This window comes from Typopeltis vanoorti, chromosome 9, assembly GCF_054136105.1.
Source record: "Typopeltis vanoorti isolate ZY-2024b chromosome 9, IOZ_Tvanoo_1.0, whole genome shotgun sequence".
Taxonomy (NCBI): Eukaryota; Metazoa; Arthropoda; class Arachnida; order Uropygi; family Thelyphonidae; genus Typopeltis; species Typopeltis vanoorti.
In genome coordinates, this window is record NC_143557.1 from 117206868 (window position 1) to 117228821 (window position 21954).

Consider the following 21954-nt stretch of genomic DNA (forward strand, 5'->3'; position numbering starts at 1 on the left):
CAAAGCTCTGATAAAGATTCCTGGACAAGTCTTTCCAATCAAATCACTTCATCTATACTGAGTGAACTATAGAGGCTCTGACCTAGGAAGATACTAAGATTAAACTGATGCAGAAGTCATATATTTTCTACATATAAGTAATAATATGGTGTATCATCACATTATTAAAATACTTTGGATCAGTTGTAGAAAATTTTTTTTTTTTTTACTAGGTTACAAAATATCTTAAACTTGACAAGAAAATTATATTCTTGTTTTATAAATTAAAGATGCCAAGAAATTATATTCTTGGTTTAATCCTTTATCAAAGTGTAAGCAAACAAAGTTTGTACCTGAAGTAATTTCAGGACTGGGCAACTCTTATATAGAAACTAATGAATTCACATCACTTGCCTTATTATTCCATAATGCAAAGCACATATCCTTACAGACATGTATAATGCTATACATTATGAGAAAAGTCACTATCCAGACTAGTTTCTATCTTTATTGAGGTCTCAACAGTGGGAGCCAGACCCAGAAGTGATACCAAGGTTGAAGTAATGCAGAAGTCATATTTCCACATAAAAAAAAAAGTGAAAATAAGGGTTAAAGCTGTATAACTGAGAGGAGACCTTCACATGGCCTTTAAAGGAATGCAGAGAACCGACCAGGGCTTCTGACCTAATGTCCAATCCTCACCTTCTCATGGTGCACCCTGTTAGGTATCTACCTGGATACTGAACAAAGGAGGATGGGCTGGCAATTTGAGATTTAGCCAACCAAATTGTATTCTTATTGGCTTAAACCAATATACAAAATGATGGTACAACATGAAAAAATTTCATGCTGGCTGGGGCATCGCCCGGTTAAACAACGCTCCCATTGTTTTTGCCAGGAAACCAGGGCAAACAGCGAAAAGTCAGCTACTGAACAAATCTGAAAGCACACCCCAACTCAACATTACCAGAGTTAAAGATCAGTACTATCAACATAAGAAGCCTGAATGGCAAAGAAATGGAGCTAGCTGAGGAATTAGATAAGTACCAGATTGACATAATAGGGGTAACTGAAACATAAAAGACAAAAACTGGTGAGATCTTTCTGAGCAATAAATACAAAATGTTATACTCAGGTAATGACAATCAAGGAAAAGAAGGAGTAGCCATAGTATTCAACACAAAATATGAGGCTAATCTTCTTGAATGGCAGGCAGTCTCAAGTAGAGTGATGTGGGCAAATATGAGAATGGGGAATTGGACAATGAGACTTATTTGTGCCTATGGTCCCACAGAAGGTTCTACTAAGGAGGAGGAATTTTTTGAGGTTTTAGAAAAAGCAACTGACACAATGAAAAAGGAAAAGTTGGTCCTTGTTGGGGATCTAAATAGCAGAGTAGGAAGTGATTGTCAGACATACAAAAATAATTTGGGCAAATTTGGAGAAAAGAGCAAAGCTAATAATAATGGCAAATCTGTTGGATTTCTGCTCAGGACATGGACTGTTATTACTAACACCATGTTCCAAAATAAAAATGTGCACAAATTCACATGGAGAGAAGAAGCAAGGAATAAGAAAAGTCTCATTGACTATGTTATTGTTGATAGTGATGTTTTCTCCCTGGTGCAGGACACCAGAATGTACAGCAGATTTGAAATGATCACTATTTAGTCTTGAGTAATTGTAATTGAGTAATTGAATTTCATATTGAAAAGAATAACACGTAAGAAAGTTTTAAAGCGAATAAAAGTTGAGGAGCTCTCAGATGTGAACTGTAGACTAAAATACATAAAGATTATTGAAGAAAAAATGAAAGAGTTTGAGAGCAGGAACCAAACATTAGAGATTCAGTGGCAAGCCTTGACAAAAACCCTGATTGACTCAGTCAGAGAGGCATGTGGTGAGGTTGTCTGCAAGGATAGAAAAATCAGAACTCCATGATGGACACAGGAAATTAAAGAGGCAGTGAAGGTAAAGAAGAAAGCATATCAAAAGTTCCTGGCAAATAAGTTAGCTTGTGCACTTTGGCAAGAACATAGAAAATAATTATCAAGAAGGTGGCAAAATATTTTGGAAATTGTTGAAGAAGCTTAGAAATGGAGGAAAGAGTGAGTATGGAATAAGAGAAAAATTAGTCAGAACACTAAATTAGCTGTATACAACACAGTGTTCAAACCAGTTTTAACTTATGCATCTGAGAGCTGGGTCAGAAGTAAAACACTTGACCAAAGACTAGGGACCGCAGATATGAGAGTCCTGAGAAAGATTAGAGGCGTGAACAGATGGTATCAATGGCAATATCGTATTAAAAACGAGGATATTAGGAAAGAACTTGACATTGTTAGCATCAAGGAATGCGTTAGCAGAGCTAATCTCAGGTGGTATGGTCACTTACACAGAATGGGCAAGGAAAGATTAGCAAAACAAGTGTTCTCTGCCAGGTTGGCAGGAAAACGACCCAGAGGAAGACCAAGATATAGGTGGATTGATACGGTACAAAGTGCCTTAGACGATAGAAATATAAGATCTGATAATGTTGGAGTCTTGACAAGTAACAGACTGATTTGGAGGAAAATTGTAGATAGGAAGTTAGTAATGATGTAAATTTTTCATGTAGTACTATCATATCCTGTATAACCCTTGAGGGTACATGTCAGGAATTTTATGATGATGATATTTCCACATACAAGTAGCTAAAAGGTGTCATACCTTATTATTAAAATATTCTGGATTAGAGACAGATATTCGAAGTTTTTCCATTTGGTTATACTATAAATTAAAGATGCCAAGAAATTATATTCTTGATTTAATCCTTTATCCAAGTTTGCTTACACTTGGATAAAGGATTAAACCAAGAATATAATTTCTTGGCTTCTATAATTTATAGTACAACTATCAATATAGCACAAACTCAGGACAACAGAATGGTTTGTTACAGCAGATAGTTTTCTATGGAATAGGAGAACAATAGAATTTTCTTCAAAATAACATTGTGTTTATAGGATTTCAAGTCAGAACCTTTGATGGTGTGTTATAGAGAGTGAGATTCTTATAACTGTGTTATAGTGAGAATCAACAACATAATGGTGTTTGGAAGTGAACTACATTACAAACATCTATCTCTACATGGAGCATATTAACTGTATCTCTGATGAATTATTACATCACTATGTATTCAGTATGCAAAATGCTAGCAATTGCTTACGAGATATTTTATTATTATTAATAAAATATCTACAGTAAACTGGATTAGGGTAATGCTATTATGGCCATGAATGTTAGTGATTATAATCAGAAAATGAATGTGTTGCTCAGAAATCACACTACTTTTGAACTGCTGAATTATGATCCCACAAATTCTCAGAAGGAGACATTAAAAAGGCTTCTAAAAACTCAAAGCATTTAGGAGTCCCCCCCCCCATATAAGGATATAAAATTCATAAACCTAATAACCTTCTTCCTTCCATTGTGGCTGCTACTGGCACCCTCCTTTTTAAGTTAGCCAAATCTTTAACCACACTTACTAGTCATACTTCATCTTATATTACAAATTCAACACATTTCATTTTAATCCTTAAATTTAGTTTAAATAATAATGATATTTCTCTCTCTGTGACATTTCTGTGACTGAGATGAAATACAGGATCCATTAAACATGAGTCCCATAGGTACAATGCTATGCTAAAAGAAATTACTACAGCAACTATACATTCACTATAACATTCATTACAGTAATAAACTATAACATCCACTATAACAAACTATTCTTGTGATACCTGCAGTCTGCAATAGTGAGAGTTGACTGTATAATAATCCTGGGACATGTTTTCCTTGATCCCGTGATATTAGACTAACAGAAGTGGTTTGAGGAATATGAATAGCTCAAATTGAATGAATACAGACTGCTAATGTAAAAATAAATATCTGTTTGCAGAATTTTTGCCCAAAATATTGTGAACATCAGTATAATCAGAAGAATTAGAGATCTGGAATAATAGCACAAGCACACGTGACCAAAGTATTAACAATGCAGATAGAGAATCATGAATTGTTTGTAGCAAGCAGCCTAGTCCAATTATATAAAAAATGGTCCTCATGAGATTTATTATCTATCTATATTATCTATATGTTCACTGGACATCCACAGATGCCACATGGTCAGTCTGATGCTCAGTAATTTGCCACACCAGGCCTCGCCATGTAGTCCTGTTGTTTGCTTTTCTGGAGACTTCAACTCTCTGAAGATTAGTCGCTCCACACACACACACCCCATCCATCCATCTCATTGATGGTCTACCCTTCCTCTTTTTCCAGGAACTTTACCTTCTATTACTGTTCTGAGACGTCCTCCTTCCATCCTTTCAATGTGTCCAAAATATTTTAACTTTCTTTTGTCAATATCCTTAAGGAGCCTTAAAGTTCTACTGATCTTTTCTAACACCCATTCATTTGTATGCCTTTCAGTATATGAAGGCTGTTGAGGATATCATATCATTTCTTATCTGACATCTTTAGGTTCCAAGTCTCACATCCATAAGTCGCTGTTGGAAAATCAACTGCATCCAAAATCCTCAACTTTGTTCCCAGGGAGATAGATCCATCCTTCCAGATTTTAGACAAGTCTCTGACTGTTGTTTTAGCCATTCCTAACCTTCTTCTGAACAGCAATTCTTCACATTAATAATGGATCCCAGGTACTCAAACTTGCTGACTTTCTCAATTCTTTTTCCATTAAGGTAAACTTGTTTCTCAAGAGTTTCCCTGTTTGTATTTCCTTTGATAACCATAATCTTTGTCTTGCTAGGATTTATTAAGAAGATATAAAAAATAACATTAACGAGCAAGTGCTCGTTAATGTTATTAAACTAAGAAGATTACTTATTACAATAAGGATAAATGTAGTCCATCAGATTTGCTCAGGTTGTGAAGTACATTAACACATCATCCTAATCTGCAAAAGCTGATGGACTACATTTATCCCAATTGTAATAAGTAATCTTGCTTAGTACTTGCTCGTTAATTTATTTTTTATATCTTTTTAATAAATCTCATGAGGACCATTTTTTTACATAATTGGACTATGTTTCTTACTACAAACAACTCACGATTCTCTATCAGCATTGTTAATACTTTGGTCATGGTGCTTGATTCCCCTACCTCTACCCCAATATGGCACAGCTACATATCACCTACACTACTTAAAGTAAGACAAACCACTGATACAAGGGATCTGAAAACCACAAGGGAATGCCAATGAAAGAAGCTTATTCTTTACAGAAACCTAAAAATGAAAGGAAAGAATGAAACTTGAATATCCAGAGTTCCAAAGTATTTGTTGGTGATGCACCCCAGAAAATTTTAAAACATAAGGGATGGTCACATAGTTAACTCAATATTTGTTTAAGGCCTTGTTGATGAAAGTAATAGCGAAACCATTAGACAAAAAAAGTAGATTTTTTTTTAAAAATCAATCCTGCACTTAAGAGGTTATAGAACCTAAAGCAAACATACATGTGTGGGAAAATTTTATTGGAAGATTTTACGTGTTCTAATTTCTAGTTGTAATAAAATGCCTAGAGCAAGTTTGATGGACAATAATCCGCTGGATTTGCTCTAACCTAACAGAGATGATGGTGGGAGAGAGAAAGCATACAGGGTTCTATGTGTATGTATGGTGCATCTTCAAAAACTGAGAACTGAAAGACCTCATCTGGCTGATGAAAAAGGAGATCTTAAATCTGGTACAGAGGCAGATAACAAAGATGGTATCAGGACTGTGGACTGCAGTTTGGTAGATAGAAGAAGGAGAGGTGATATGACTGAAACTTTAAACTGTTGAGAGGTGGTAACAGGGTTGACACTGGGGAGTTCTTTTTCGCTTGGTAGAACAGAGAGAAGGAGTGAGGATAAGGGGCCATCCCTGGAAGTTATGAAAGGAAGCTGTGAGGGTGAGGAGTGGTAGAAACCACTCCTACCCTGCATGCAAAGAGGGTGGTAGAACTATGTAATGCATTGCCTAATTAACCTTCAGATGAAAAGGAGATTATTCATATCTTAGATTGAATCTGAACCTGGGTCTTTTTAACCAAAAGAGCACTGGTTAAGGAGCTAAGAAGGATCTACTGCAAAGCTGTCATTCACAAATCTGTACTACATTGAAGCTTGGGATGAATGTTGCAGAGAAGTCGTCACTCAAAATTCTGAATGAAATAGTTAGAAAATGGGGGAAAGAGAACTTCCTACCACTATACCTTCCACTTGTGTGTAAAGCATATTATAAGCACTGAAATAACCACAATGAATTTTAAAATCAGTCTGATAATATCAGAATGAAGAGGCGGATCTTGTTCAAGCAAATCCAGTGTATCTTCCTAGTTAGTAAATAATGAAACAACATTAGAGTATCTATAGATGAGAAGTTAAAAAATTCTGTTTTTTAAATCTAATGTATTTTTAATATACAAAAGAGATTTACCTACAAAAGTGAATAGTAATATGAATAATTGCTTAGCAAGCATGTTTTTTTTTTTTTTTTTTTTTTTTAAATTCAGCATCCCAACTGGCGACTTCTTTAAGAAAATTCTTCATGATTGCGCACAATTGTTGGTAAGCATATGATAGGTGGAACAGTTCCTGAGCAATAGAATATGCTTTCTGTAGCATTCTTTACCATCCTGAATCACTACTGCTTTACCCTATCAGGTCTCATAATGATTAAATTACTATTCCTGTTATAGAGAGCCTTTACTTCCGAATATGGCATAATTAAACTTAGAATATGCCATAATCGGAAGTAAAGGTGTAGCTTTACAGAGAGAGAGAGAGAATCTAAGCTGCTTCAAATTGAACATGATTAGTTGTGCCTGGAGGAATATTACTGGTATATTTTTGAGTGACTGAATAATCATGACTTTTAGCTAAAACATTCTACATGAGAGAAAAGGAAGATCAGAACCATTTATCATGGATTTGTTAGCATTCATTATGGTATATAATAATCTCAGGTGATGGTTGAACTAATGCATTAAATTTTTGTACTAACTTTATCTTTAACCTGAACATAGATTCTATTAGATGATTCTACAGTAATCCAGAATATGAATGTTAACAATACTGTTAACAACAATTCAATATAAAGAAACCAAACATTTGCACTAAAAGAAGAGAATTACTGGATTGCAAATACATGTAGTGAGCCCTAGTGGACTGAAAATTTTCTTTCAATAGGTAGGGTTCACTTAGGTCATAAAAAGTCACAGGATTTGTATTTTTAATGAAACATAAGATCATGTAACGTTCAAAGTTTCATCTTCAGCAACAGCATGAAAATATGTGACAGAAGAATTAAGTGCAGATATCCATCCTATGGAATATGAAAAAAATATAGAAACCAATATGTTTACAGTCTCACATCTTACTGATATAAATGCTTGAATTCTAGTGATACAACCAGCATAAGTTGGCTGAATAACAAGTAATCCTTTGCCAGTTTCCATAATAAAGCAAAGCATTGTTTATTAAAAATCTTTTACCTTCAGAAATGCAAATTCTCACTTTACTTAAATCAAGTAAAGAAATTAATAGACTCACATCCATTCATACTTAATTAAACGCATGAAAATTCATTCTCAAAAGATGTTGCTGAAAAACATTTTAAAAAAAAAAAAAGGAAGAAAGAAAGAAAAACATTTTAAGTCTTTTTTTTTTTAAATTTTGTGAAACAATACAATATTAAGACATCAAACAGAACATTAATATTTCATTCAAGTTTCTATGCTTAATTTCTATACCTAATACATACCGTACAGAATATATCGACCTAAAGGTTTAAGGAGATTATAACCCTTGTTAGCATCTTCTCCACATAAGCAATCAAGTACCAGATCTACACCATCTGGAGATAATCTGAAAATTGTACATAAAATGTAACTACATATAAATGGAATCACACATAAAATTATGTATATAGTTAGAAAAGATACAACTATAATGATAATATAACAGTAATAATAATAAAATAAGTTCTTATGAGTTTTACAAACTGGGAACATCAGTGGGTCCTTCAGTGATTAGTTAGCACTTTGTACTTCCATACTATATTCTGACCAAATCATTTGGCAGTTTCTCAAATAGGTCTCGATCTTGGGATCAGAATGGCCAGAAAAGATGAGTGATTATATATATCATGATCCTCAGGATACTAACAGATCTATCATAACAGATAGGTGCCCATGGCCTTTGAGGAAGAAATTTAACACTACACGATGTACATGATTTGAAATACCGTTAATATGAAAGGTAATCTATATTTCTTGAACATTTTATTATTCCTATTATTATATAGGTATCACCATGAAGTCAGAACACTCAACAAAAGAGATCCATTATTCACACACACTAGCCATTATTAACACAATACTTACCATACAGCTCCTTAAACACTCACTCACTGACAAATCGCTCACAACTACCTCTGGCAACCCATTCCACCTATTCATCATTTTATTTTCATTTTATTCATAGGGAGCATTCCATAGACCTGCCACAATTTTTGTTACTTGCCTCTGGATCCTTTCCACCACTTCTTCATTTCCCATGGAATCCAGATGACGAGATCTACATGCAGTAGTTCAGATGTGGCTTTATTGAAGCCTTATAAAGAGGAACAATAACTTCTCTATCCCTGCTTGTGTGTTCTTCAACAATCATGTAATCTGCTGCACTGTTTTGACTACTTTTGCAATATTCCCTAAACTTCAACTTCCTGTCCACAATCACCCTCAAAGTACCTGGCTTCATCAGTTTCCTGAAGTTTTATCAATATAGTATACAGCTCGTAATATAATATACACCATCACTCTTCATACACTTCATACATCATACACTCTTCCCAGTTTAGCATCATCAGCAAACACAGAATATTTCCTGTCAAATGATTTCCTATATCACTGACATACAAATTAAACAACAGAGGACCTCTTGGTACACCACTGATCACGTGCTTTCTCCTGGACTCATCTCCCCTTACACCACTCTTTGATATCCATCCATCAGCCATCCTCTAATCCAAGTTACCAGATTCATATCCATTCCCATTTGCTCCAATTTATGCAAAAGAGCTCTATATTGAATCTTGTCAAATGGTTTTGCAAAGTCTAGCAATATCACTGAGTACCTATTTCCCTTATCCAACTCTATTGTCACTTTATTATAAAAAAAAGCAAGCAACTTACTAAGACAAGACCGACCTACACAAAAATATGTTGTCCCTTATAGTATATCATATTTCTATCTATCCAGTCCTGAATTCTGCCTTTCATCAACTTCTCCAACACCTTAACCACTACTCCTGAGATGCTGATTGGCCTATAATTTGTAACTTGTCTTGGAGACTCCTTTGTTCCTCTTTCCACTCCATTGGCACCTTCCCATTACTGAGGCATAAATTAAACAGCTTGATCTGATAAGTTCCTTGCACATTCTCATAATACACACAGGCGAATATGCTATCTAATCCCATAGCTGTGTTGACATGGAGGTTCTGCAATATTCTAAGCACCTCCATTTCTTCAACCTCTATTTTCCAACAGTCAATGTTTAATTTGGCATTGCAACATCACCATTTGGATGGTATAACCCTGCAAAATGCTCACTCAGTAATTCAACTATTCAGTTTGCTTCTACTATCTTCCTGCCATCACCCAATTTTTATAAAATCATGCTTCCATAGTCCTCCTTTTACTTGCCACATAGCAAAAGGGCTCTTCAGGATTTCTTCTGACCTCATCAGCTAGTTTTCTCTCACAATTAGCTTTGGCCTTCCATGCAGGTCATCCTTCTTGCTTGTGCCTTGTAATTCTCATGGGTATGAGATTACCCTTTCCTTTATATTCCCTCCACAGTTTTTTCTTTGTCTGCAACTCCTGCTTAATGATGCTATTCAACTCCTACCTGGTTTATTCTTCTGACTCCAGGTATATACATTCTGACACTGCTTTATTCAACCACCTGTCGACCACCTCCCATGCACCACTAACATCCCCCCCCCCACTTCCAAATTCTTATGCATAGTGTTGCTGAAAGCTGACTCCACGTTTTTTTCTTTTTAATATATATTGATCCCATATGAGAGGTCGAAGGGAACTATAGGCACATTAGTGCCATGTGTGTGGGGGTGCAAAAGACTGAGATAGAAGTTTATTTATTTATTTTTTTTTTTTAAGAGTTACAGGTTGTAGTTGTTTCGGAATGTTTCTTGAGAAAGGCTGTTCCAGAGGACAAAGGAAGGGGACGGAATAACAGAGAATGAATAGAAGCAGGTTCAGTGTATTTGCAGCTGTACAGTAAAAGGGTGCTGGGCAGCTACAGCTCCTCTTTAACAGGTACAATAGAAAGTGGAGATGATGGCTGTCAATTTACTGGAACAGTGACCATGGAAGTGCCTGCAGAATAGACACATTGATGAAACACTGCACCTGTGAGATAGCTTGTTGTAATCACCTGCTTTATAATTCCACATATATCCCTTCTTAACAGAAAATTCTGCATGTTTGGCAAATTTCTCAGGTCAAGACTACAAGATCACATTCTCTAAGCAGAGGCAGGGTAACTAGATTGATTAGTGTTAAGTTCTCTAATGATATGACCAGATCTAGCACTCTTGAACCTCATTTTCCTTCTATTACATGCTATCTCAGGTAATTATCTCTTAGCAGCCATATAAATTCTTTCTCAACACTCATCTACACCTCACACTGTACCTCTACACCTCACGCTATACCTCTCGTGTGGAATAAATATAAAAAAATATTTAAAAAATAATATCATCCTTGGTCAACCAAATCTCACTAATGGCTATAGCTTTTGGCCAAGTTGAGCTAACCAATGCCAAAAACTTGTTGCTCATATTTTGAATACTTCTGGCATTAATATGCATGAATTGCAACATCCATTTCATCCCACAGCATCATGTGATCCCTCACCCACTTACTAACTTCTAGGTTGACTGAACCCAGGCTCAACTGCATCTCCCTCTAAACATACAAACATTCTAGTTTCCCTCACTGTACTTCCAAACTTCCACTGAACAACACTTTCCCAAGACTACTTACTCCAAATCCATTCACTTTATATAAATACTTCCATCAAACTCACTCCACACATCCTCAAATTCCACACAATTCCTCCATCACAACTGCACACTAAGTCATTCATCTAAAGTTTGCCTCTATCATACCGTGGCAACAGATTTGCAACTCTTACTTTCCCACTCTTCTTTTTTGCATGTATTATACTAGCAACAAATTTATTCAAGTAAAATACATATGGCTTTAATTAATTATTTATAAATGTTTCACTGTAATGTATATTGTATTGTGAAATACAGATAATAGAAAAGTTATCAAGAATCAATGTAAATTATTTAGAATGTATGTGACTAACATTAACATTTGCATTGTTGGCATTGCCACAGAGTAATTCCAAATAAAATTAATAATTACTAATTTTAGTAATAAGGCATCACTTAAATATAAAGAGCCAACAGGCTTCATTTCGACGATATAAACATTAATTAAATTAAGGGGATATTAGATCCCACATTGTTTTAAAACCTAATAAGAGAGAGTTTCATGACGAATATAGTATAAAAAACTATAAAAGTATCGGCGAATACTAGCGTGAGCTAAATGCAAGTAGTCCTAAAACGTAGTACAAACACGGGCAACTCGTTGCAAAGGTGGGTAAAGTTCTGATCGCTATTCTTGGTATTTTCCATAATGTAAAAATATATTTCCTGGGAAATGTATGCTGTTATTACATTATGGTGGGAGGTCACTACCCAGACCAGTTTCAGCCTTTATTGAGGCTTCATCAGTGAGTAGCTAGATCAAATTAATACCAAAGGGTATAGCGAAAAGAACTTATATACGCTGCTATACGAGTTGTCCAAAAGGTGCACCCATTAAGTTACTTAACTTAATGGGTGCACCTTTTGGACTTTACCCACCTTTGCAATGAGTTGCCCGTGTTTGTACTACGTTCTAGGACTACTTGCATTTAGCTTGCGCTAATATTCACCGATACTTTTATAGTTTTTTATACTATATTCGGCATGAAACTCTCTGATTCCAATCTTTGAATTTCTTATTCAGTTTTAAAACAATGTGGGATCTAATGTCCCTTTAATTTAATTAATGTTTATATCGCTGAAATGAAGCCTGTTGGTTGGCTCCTTTATATTTAAGTAACTCAATGGGTGCACCTTTTGGACAACTCGTATAGCAGAGTATATAAGTTCTTTTCGCTATACCCTTTGGTATTAATTTGGTCTAGCTATTCACTGATGAAGCCTCAATAAAGGCTGAAACTGGTCTAGGTAGTGACCTCCCACCATAATGTAATAACAACATACATTTCCCAGGAAATGTGTTTTTACATTATGGAAAATACCAAGAATAGCGATAAGAACTTTACCCACCTTTGCAACGAGTTGCCCTTGTTTGTACTACGTTCTAGGACTACTTGCATTTAGCTCGCGCTAGTATTCACCGATACTTTTATAGTTTTTTATACTATATTCGGCATGAAACTCTCTGATTCCAATCTTTGAGTTTCTTATTCGGTTTTAAAACAATGTGGGATCTAATATCCCCTTAATTTAATTAATAAGGCATCAAACCTTATTACTAAAATACTCTGGATTAGAGATAGATGTAAAAGTTTTTTTACTTGGTTATACTTGAAAAAACTTTCAACATTTATTTCTAATCCACAGTAATAATAATAAGGTATGACACCTTTTGACTATTTGTATATGAAAATATGACTTCTGCATTACTTAAACCTTTGTATCACTGCTAGGTCTTGCTCCCACTGATGAGACTTCAATAAAGGTAGAAACTAGTCTAGGTAGTGACCCTTCCCATAATGCATAGCATTATACATGTCCATAAGGATACACGTGTGCATTATGGGATACTAAGGCAACTGATGTGTCATTAGCCTCTATATCGTTAAATTATGAATGAAAGGAATTATAATATAATAGTGTTTCATTCAGGATTTAACATAGTCTGCCATTCCCTGAGCCAAATTTGGTCATCAGACAAATAGTAAATTATTCATTTACTGATGTATATTCCATAATTATAAAATAATTGTATGTTCTAATAGTTTTTAGTTATTTATCCTGTAATAATTCTTTGTAGAGTATATATATATCCTATGTGAACTGTGCACGGAAACTCGGAACTTAGTCCGTTTATGTAAACCATTGCCAAGAACATAGCCAATATAACAGAAATTAAGTGCTGTATGAAATTAGGAAGTTATCCGCCAGCGCACATTTTGGCGCTAGTTACTATGCCAAGCTAACGAGGATCCACGAGGCGGATTTTGGCACAAAGGAAGGAAGGAGAGATATGCGCTGTTGAATAAGAGGAGAAACAAGGTGCAAAGGATATAACTGAGGTTGAAAAGACAAGGGAGCTCTCTGTTTTTCTCTTACTCTTTAGTAGGTTCTTGTTCGTATCCTGATTCTAATTCCCTCATCTTGTAATTGTGAAAGATGAGAGGCATGACAAGGATTGCCAAGGAAACCTGAAGGATAGACTCTTACTAAATAGCTTGAGGAAATTACAATGTACAATAGAATATACATTAAAATAAATTTTAATACACTTCCAATATTTTGGCAACGTCACGTTGCCATTATCACAGGACCTTAAATACAAAACACGTCCACGGTAGCACAACACACAGTAAATGAGGAACTCATTTAATGTATATTCTATTGTATGTTGTAATTTCCTTAAGCTATTTAATAAGAATGTATAACCAACGTCTAAGCCTTTCCACGAGAATTACTGAAGGATAGACTTTTTTAGAGCAAAGCAAGCATGAATTCCCGAGCCAACAAGAGCATTATGGTGAATCTGGATCCTATCGAACTAAAGTGACCTAAGAGAGAAAGCTATTGAGAATCAAGGAAGTGTTTTCCAGAACACGTGATAATAGGCAAAGTATATCAATCGTCCCATCCTTTCTATGTCTTTTGTGAATGTAATTACAATAAAGGAGAAGTATATTGCCTTAATGACAGTTCAAGTTTGAACATGTGATATCTTGAAGCTTGTTCCAAGGGAACGTGATATAAGTTAGAAACTGACTTACTAAGATTTACTATAATAGATTGTCAGGATTTTAGAATTCCTTGGTGTGTATTTAGCGATATGTGCTTTGCATATCCTGAATGGCTAAGCAGAATCGACAATTGAAGTATATTGAATAGATAATCTTTGTCTAAAAGTTGCACTTAGAAGCTTATAACTCTAAGAAGGGTAGAAATCTATATGTTAAGAATTTAACCGTGCTGAGTATATTCTGTGAAGTTACTATTGTCTTAATAAGAACTTCTTTATTTCATGATCATTTTAGTTATATTTAGATCTTATTTGATTAATGTAAATTCATGTATTAGTGTATTAAATGTTTTTATTTAAATTGAATCTTGTGCTTGCCTGAGTTCATTTCATTGCACCGCTCATTTTAACAGTTCGGATCTAAGCGGAAACTCTATTTAATGTGAAAGTAAGGAAAGATTAGAGAACCACGACTGCTATATAACTTAAAGGTAATTCGATTAAGGAAAGTTCTATCTTATTTAGATTACTGTAGCATTGTACTTGCTGATGATTAATTCCTTAACATTATTCTTACAACCATGGACACAGAGTGGTGCAGTTAAATATAAATTTTCTTTGTGTTCGAAAATGGAATCAATCAGCAGAAAGAATTAGGGAATTACCGACCTCGTCAATAACCTCCCTTATTGTTTTAACTCTTGTACAGTATTACCCATATAGAGATTAGGCCTAGACTGTCTCGTGACTGAATACCAAAAATAAATTGGAAAATGCACTAGACGAAAAAGAACACACAACGAAGAAAAAGACGTCGCAAAAAAATACAAGTAGCCCAGTCGTGAAGCAATTTCACACGCAAACTTTGCTTACATTTGGATAACAGATGAAACCAAGAATATGATTTCTTGGCATCTTTAATTTATAGAAGAAATTATTTCAATACATGTTCTGCTATTATTTTATGTAAGAACTGTCATTCTTCATACTACATGGATGTAGTAAATGTATTAGATTAAGGGCGCTAGTGTCCTTGGTGAATGTGGCGGTCATGTTTAGCTAGGCTAGAAAACGTGTTTTTAAATGTAAATATAGCGTGACTTTTTGTCTCAAATTGTACTGCAGTTGTGCATCGGTTAGATACAAGTGCCCTTCAGTGGTGTTATTGTTTGGAACTGTGTTGTATATATTGTGTTTTTGCTGCTGTATGTTTCACTACTTCAACATGTAAAGATGGCGTCCAACAAGAAACGTACGTCAGCGCGTACAGGACTTCTACACGAAAGGCTGGCTCAGCATTAGATTTCTCGCAATGGATGCATTGCGGAAAATGCTACATGTATGCGCCGAAGAATGTGAAGGATCTGTGGTCGATTTGGCTAAATGAGAAGAACGAAAATGTCGACGTATGTGAGAAGCGTCGGGATAGGCTGGAGCATTTAGGAATGGAAGCTGACATTGGGACTGCAGCAGAAGAACTTTGGTGGGAGTTCATGAAAAATAACCTTCATCTTCTGCATGAGGAATTGGAAGTGCTCAGTAAGGAGATATTGGAAGTTAAAACTGAATTTAATGTGTTAAACAGAGAAATTAGGACTATAGAGATTACTTTAGCTGAAGTAACTAGAACAGGATTACATATGGGTGAGTCTTTGGTGAATGATGCAGTAATAAATAGTATGGGAGTGATTGGGAGTCAACAAAATAAAACCACAAGAGGCCTAGAAGAAACGAGATGTCGTGAGAGTGGGAGGGGGGGTAAGTAAAAGAGCGTTGAGTAATGAAAATGAAACTGGGAAAGTCATGCTGAATAGCGTAGAAAATGAGTCCATGAGTGATGCTTGTGTGGACTTGAATGAAGTTAAGAGGTAAGATATATGGTGATTCTATGATTAAGGGTATGGAGAGTGGTATGCATGAGGAGTGCTTGGCTGGTGGGACAATAGAAAGAGTGGCTTTAGCAATAAAGAGAGGGCATGAAGAAGACAAGATGATAGTTATGGTGGGTACAAATCACCTAAGTGGTGGTATAAATCAGGTAGGAAAAGACTTAACATTGTTAGATATTGTTAAGAGGAAAAGTGTCAATGGGAGGATAGTGTGTGTGCTGCCTCGTTTTGACAATTACGAGTTAAGTAGACGAGCGATGATAATTAATGATATGATTGCAAGAATGTGCAAAAAAAGAGGTCTGGAATTTGTTGATGTTTTGAGTGTGTTTGAAGGAAAAAGACAGTTGTATGCTAGAGATGGGCTGCATCTGAACATGGAAGGACATAAACGAAGAAGTTACTGTTTTCTGAACAAGTTGAAGTAATTGGGCAGGGAAACTAATATTGAAAAGGTTGAGTGTAAGAGAGAGAAACTTTAGCACCAATTGTATATTTATTGATCCTTATTCGCAAAATAAATTGCAGAAGAGAGGGGATAAAAATCGGCACGGGACTACTGAAATGAGTGACTTATGTATCAGTTCTAAAGCTGGTACAAGATCTAGAGGGAATCTGCAATTTTTGTATACCAATGCAAGAAGCATTCGTAATAAGAGAGAAGAATTTTTGGCATTAGTCAGTGCAATCTCACCAAAAGTTGTAGGCATTAGTGAAACTTGGCTGTCAGTAGAAGATGTGGTCACTGGAATTGAATGTGATGGGTACAGTATTTTCAGGGAGGATAGAGAAGATAGAACAGGGGGAGGAGTACTGTTGGTGATAGCTGATGTGTTGCAGCCAAAGAAAGTAGTATATCAAGATGATAGACATGTGAATAAGAGTTCATTTGAGGTGGTGCGAAATAGTGACCAATGCAACCAAATATACAGTTGGATGCTGCTATAGGCCAGGGAGTACAGGAGGAGATATTGAATTCATGCATCAGCAAATTAGTGCAGGTTTAGTGATTATTATGGGGGATTTTAATTATGGTGATATCAATTGGAAGGAGGAAATATCACATAGCAAAAAGGAAATGGAGTTCATACATCTTCTACGAGATAATTACTTGAAACAGCACATAACTGAAGAGACACATGGTGTGAGAGTGTGGGATCTGGTTATTGGTTCAGAGGATATATGCATAAGTAAGGCATATATCCTCTTGTTACCTCCAATTGGTGAAAGCGATCATGCGATCATGGTATTGACTTGGGAGGTTGCAAAATCTGTGGATTTTTCTGTTAAGAAGGGGTATATATGGAACTACAGGTTAGGCAATTATAACAAGCTTCGGAGTGAGCTTGCAGCCATCCCATGGCAGAACATATTGCAAGGGAAAGATGTTAGCAGTGCATGGGATAAAATCAGCGGGTATCTGAGGAAAGCAATATCAGATTGTGTCCCCATGGTGACACAATATCGGATTGTGTCCCCATGGTCAGGAAGTCAAACAAGGCAGGCGTTAGATGGATGAGCAGTAGTATCAAGTAGTATAAGCCATGATTCCCCTTATAGAGTATCATATTCTTATCCACACATTCCTCAATTCTCTTTTTGATCAACTTTTCTAGTACTATTACAACCACTCCTGAGATACAGATTGGTCTATAATCTGCTACCACACTTAGATCTTCCTTTATGCAAAGGAATTATTTTGCCCTTCTTCCACTCTCTTGGGACTTTGCCAGAGCTGAGACTTAAATTAAACAGTCTAGTCAAAAGCATCAGCGGTTCCATTGCACATTCTCTTAAAATGTGAGCTGATATCCCATCCAATCCTACAGCTATATTTGCATTCAGATTCTGCAATATCCTAAGTATCTCCGATTCATCAACCTCTGCATAATAAAGCTTAATGGTATAACTAACACCAAGAGAAAAAAATACATTTATTAAACTCGTCTATTTTTCCTCTTGGAGTTAGTTATATTGTTAAGCTTTATTATGGATAATGAGCAACACCAAGCCTTTCTTTACATCATCTACTTCTGTTCTCAAATCAGCCTGAGTCACCTCTATCATAACAATATCTTCACTTGGATGATATACCCCAGAAAAATTATTATTCAGCAGCTCAACAATTTCGTCTGCCTCTGCTACTTCTCTATCATCTATATTCATTAAAATTATCCTTCCATAGTCATTCTACCTCCTACTTGCCATGTAACAAAAAAATTCTTTGGGATTTCCTTTTGCTTGTTTAGTTAATTTCTTCTCATAATCTGATTCTGTCTTTGTTACCATCAGGCAAGAAAGGTAACCATGCTGGATACCTTTCTTGCCTGATCCTTGTACTGTTCATGAGTTAGCTAGTAATCTTTCTCCTTATATATCATGCACAACATTTTCCTTTTTTTTGCAGCTCATGCTTAATGATACTACTCATCCATCTAACTCCTACCTGATTTACCCTCCTGAAATTGGCTTTACAATGTGATACTGCTTTCTCCAGATACCCTTTGATTATCCCCCATGCACTGTGAACATCCTTCCCTTGCAGAACTTTATGCCGTGGTACTGTTTGATGCTGTGTCCTAAGTGTATCATAATCACCTGCCTTATAGTTCCACATATACCTTTTCTTACCTGGAATTTTCACGTTTTGCTACTTCCCAAGTAGAATACCCCCCTAGCCTATGGCAGCAACCAGTTTTATATTTTGTCCTACTGGCTTAAATCTCACACCACAATGATTCAAAAGAACTCCCATCTGCCTGCCTGACTGACTCCTAATCTTGTTGGCTGCAATTCATCTGCTATGATCAGCTACTTTATCCTACCTGAAAACACTAAATCCATCACATTCTATCCCTGTAACTATGTCATCTGCTGTTAGCTAAGTCTCACTAATGCCTATAACTTTTGGCTAGGTTGCGCTAACCAATGCCAAAGACTCTTCCCTCTTATTCCTAATGTTTCTAGCAAGGCCCCAACCACTTTTAAATCCAGAATTGATTACCTCATTCAATATTGTTGCCTGAGAGACTACATTCCGTAGTTTTTGTTCATTCATACATCCATTCGCTTCATGGGTGCCTTCACACACACATCTACATTCACTCTAACTGCTTTAGTTTTCCTGACTTTGCAATTCCACACTCTTTCCATCTATCAAACTCAGGCCATAGGTCCACAAACTCTACATCATTCCTTCTGCAAAAAAATCTGACTAGGCCTGTCTGGGATTTGAACCCAGGACCTCTCACACCCAAAGTGAGAATCATATCCCTAGACCCAACAGGCCACTAATAATTTAAATTACTAAAAGGATTTTATAGGATTGATGCAGAGGAAATATGTCTGCACTTGGCTAGAAGAAGAAGGGGGGGGGGTGAGAAGAACAAGAAGTCATACCTGGAAACTGAGTAAAAGTGTGGCTAGCAGGGTGTAGATTTTTGCTTGATGAGTGGTGAATGAGTGGAATGTGTTATCAGAGTCAGTGGTGAGTGCTCTGTCTGTAAATGAGAGTCATGATAGATGTTGTGTGGACAGTCTGGGTCTCCCATGATATTGCTCATCTCCAAGTTTCCCTTCAACAATTTTTCTTGGCCTTTTCTTAAATATTTTTGCATAAATTTTATCTGGAATATTCACTAGGGAAATTCCTCTGTAATTCTTATATTCAGTTTTATTTCTCATTTTATAGATTAATACTATGAGAGTTCTATTCCAACCACTTGGAATTTGATCCTCTGACTAGGTCTAAATTTACATTGTTAAAACTTTTATACTTCCATATACCTTCAAGGGAATGGAAGGAGGATAAAATTGTTCAACTGCATAATGGTCATGATAAAGCTGTATACAGGTTCAAATTATAGGCCAATCTGTATATCTGGAGTTGTGGTGAAGGTACTGAAGAAATTGGTGAGAAGTAGGATACAGAAATTGGTTGATAACAGCAGTATTCTCTGTGGTTATGTATGGGTTCATTAATGGTATCGATATCATGTTATACTAACTTACTTATGTATTATAACAAGGTGACTAATACCTTGGACAGGGGAGATATATATACAGTGATGTACTTGGATTTTCCAAAGGCTTTTAATAGACTGCCACACGACAATTCTTAAATAAATTGAAACAGATTGGATTTGCAACATTTGAACTGACAGGAGGACTTAAATAGACTGCATGATGGGCAAGTAAGTGAAATCACATTATGGGCATAATCTGATTATGCCATAATATGTCAGTTCAATGTTGTCTGTTCAGTTCAATGTTGCAAAGTGTAAGGTTTGAGATTTGGTAAGCAACAATGGGATGCAGAGTAAACACTTAGTGGGGAAACTTTAAAGGAAGTAGAGGAGATGAAAGATCTAGGAGTGATGGTGGACAAGGACTTGAAATTCAGGGGACACATTACACAAGTTGTGAAGATGTCATATCAGATAATGGTAATGATGCAGACGACCCTGACATGTAGAAATAGAGAAGTTATGATGACATTGTATAAAGCCTTGAGAAGGCCTTATATGGATTATTGCGCACAGATTTGATGCCTGGTTTTCATGGTAATGAAGACATGTTGGAAAGGGTCCAGAGAAGATTCACAAAAGTGGTCAGTGGTCTTTGGAGTACGGGGACAAATTGAGAGAATGTAAGTTGCAAAGTCTCATGAACAGGAGGCAGAGGGGGAGGATATGATTGAGACATATAAGCTAGTCATCATCATCATCAAATTCCTGCCATGTACCCTCAAGGAGTGTACACGATATTATAGTACTGCGTGAAAAATTTACATCATTACTAACTTCCTATATACAATTTTTCTTCAAATCAGTCTGTTACTTGTCAAGACTCCAACATTATCAGATCTTATATTTCTATCGTCTAAGGCACTTTGTACCATATCAATCCAAAATCTTGGTATATATCTTGGTCTTCGTCTAGGTCGTTTTCCTGCCAACCTGGGAACACTTGTTTTGCTAATCTTTCCTTGCCCATTCTGTTTAGTGACCATACAACCTGAGATTAGCTCTGCTAACGCATTCCTTGATGCTAACAATATCAAGTTCTTTCCTAATATCCTCGTTTTTAATATGATATTGCTAGTGATGCCATCTAATCTTTCCCAGGACTCTCATATCTGCAGTCTCTAGTCTTTGGTCAAGTGTTTTACTTCTGATCCAGCTCTCAGATCCATAAGTTAAAACTGGTTTGAACACTGTCTTGTATATATACAGCTAATTTAGTGTTCCTACTAATTTCTCTCTTATTCCATATGAATTTATTCAATTGACTTCCTACCATACCAGCTTTGTGATTCTGTTGTCTATTTCCATATTTAATTTACCATCTTCACTAAAAATCGTGCCTAAGTAGCTGAAATGTTTTACTTGTTCTGCAGGTTCTACGTTCACAACACAGTTGACATTTTCAACGATTCTGCTTATTTTCATTGTCTTTGTCTTTTTATTGCTGACCTTCATACCATATCTATTACAACAGTTATTCAATTTAGTCAGGGAATCTTGCAGACTTGTGGAGGATTTATTTAGAAGTATAACATCGTCTGCATAAAGCAAAGAGCTCCAATTTTGATGTCATGTTTAATACCACTTTCCTTCATAATATGATCCACATAGATAATGAATAACAGAGGGGATAATGTACATCCTTGTCTCACACCAGATTGAACATTAAACCATCTTCCTGTACTTCCTTCAATTCTAACTGCTGACTTACAACTCAAATAAAGACTAAGTATTGCTTGATATAATGCCTCATTGACACCATATAACTGTAGCGTATTGAATAGCTTCTCTCTCTTGGCACCTTGTCATATGCCTTTTCCAGATCGACAAAACTTAAATACAGATCTTTCTTATATATAAGTTAGTCAGGGGTTGTTATCAGGTTGACAGGGAAGAGATTTTTCATAGAATGGGAGAAGG

At 35.9% G+C, this 21954-nt stretch overlaps 1 protein-coding gene across 2 annotated transcripts in view; it reads right to left on the reverse strand.

The window, feature by feature from the left end:
* The window catches only part of LOC150103457 (putative NADPH-dependent quinone oxidoreductase VAT1L), a 234620-nt gene that overhangs the window by 91287 nt on the left and 121379 nt on the right, over positions 1 to 21954 (reverse strand). For both annotated transcript variants that reach the window (XM_090397727.1, XM_090397728.1), the window contains exon 5: positions 7781 to 7884. In XM_090397727.1, the coding sequence (XP_090253853.1) occupies positions 7781 to 7884 (104 nt within the window). The remainder of the gene's footprint in view (positions 1 to 7780; positions 7885 to 21954) is intronic.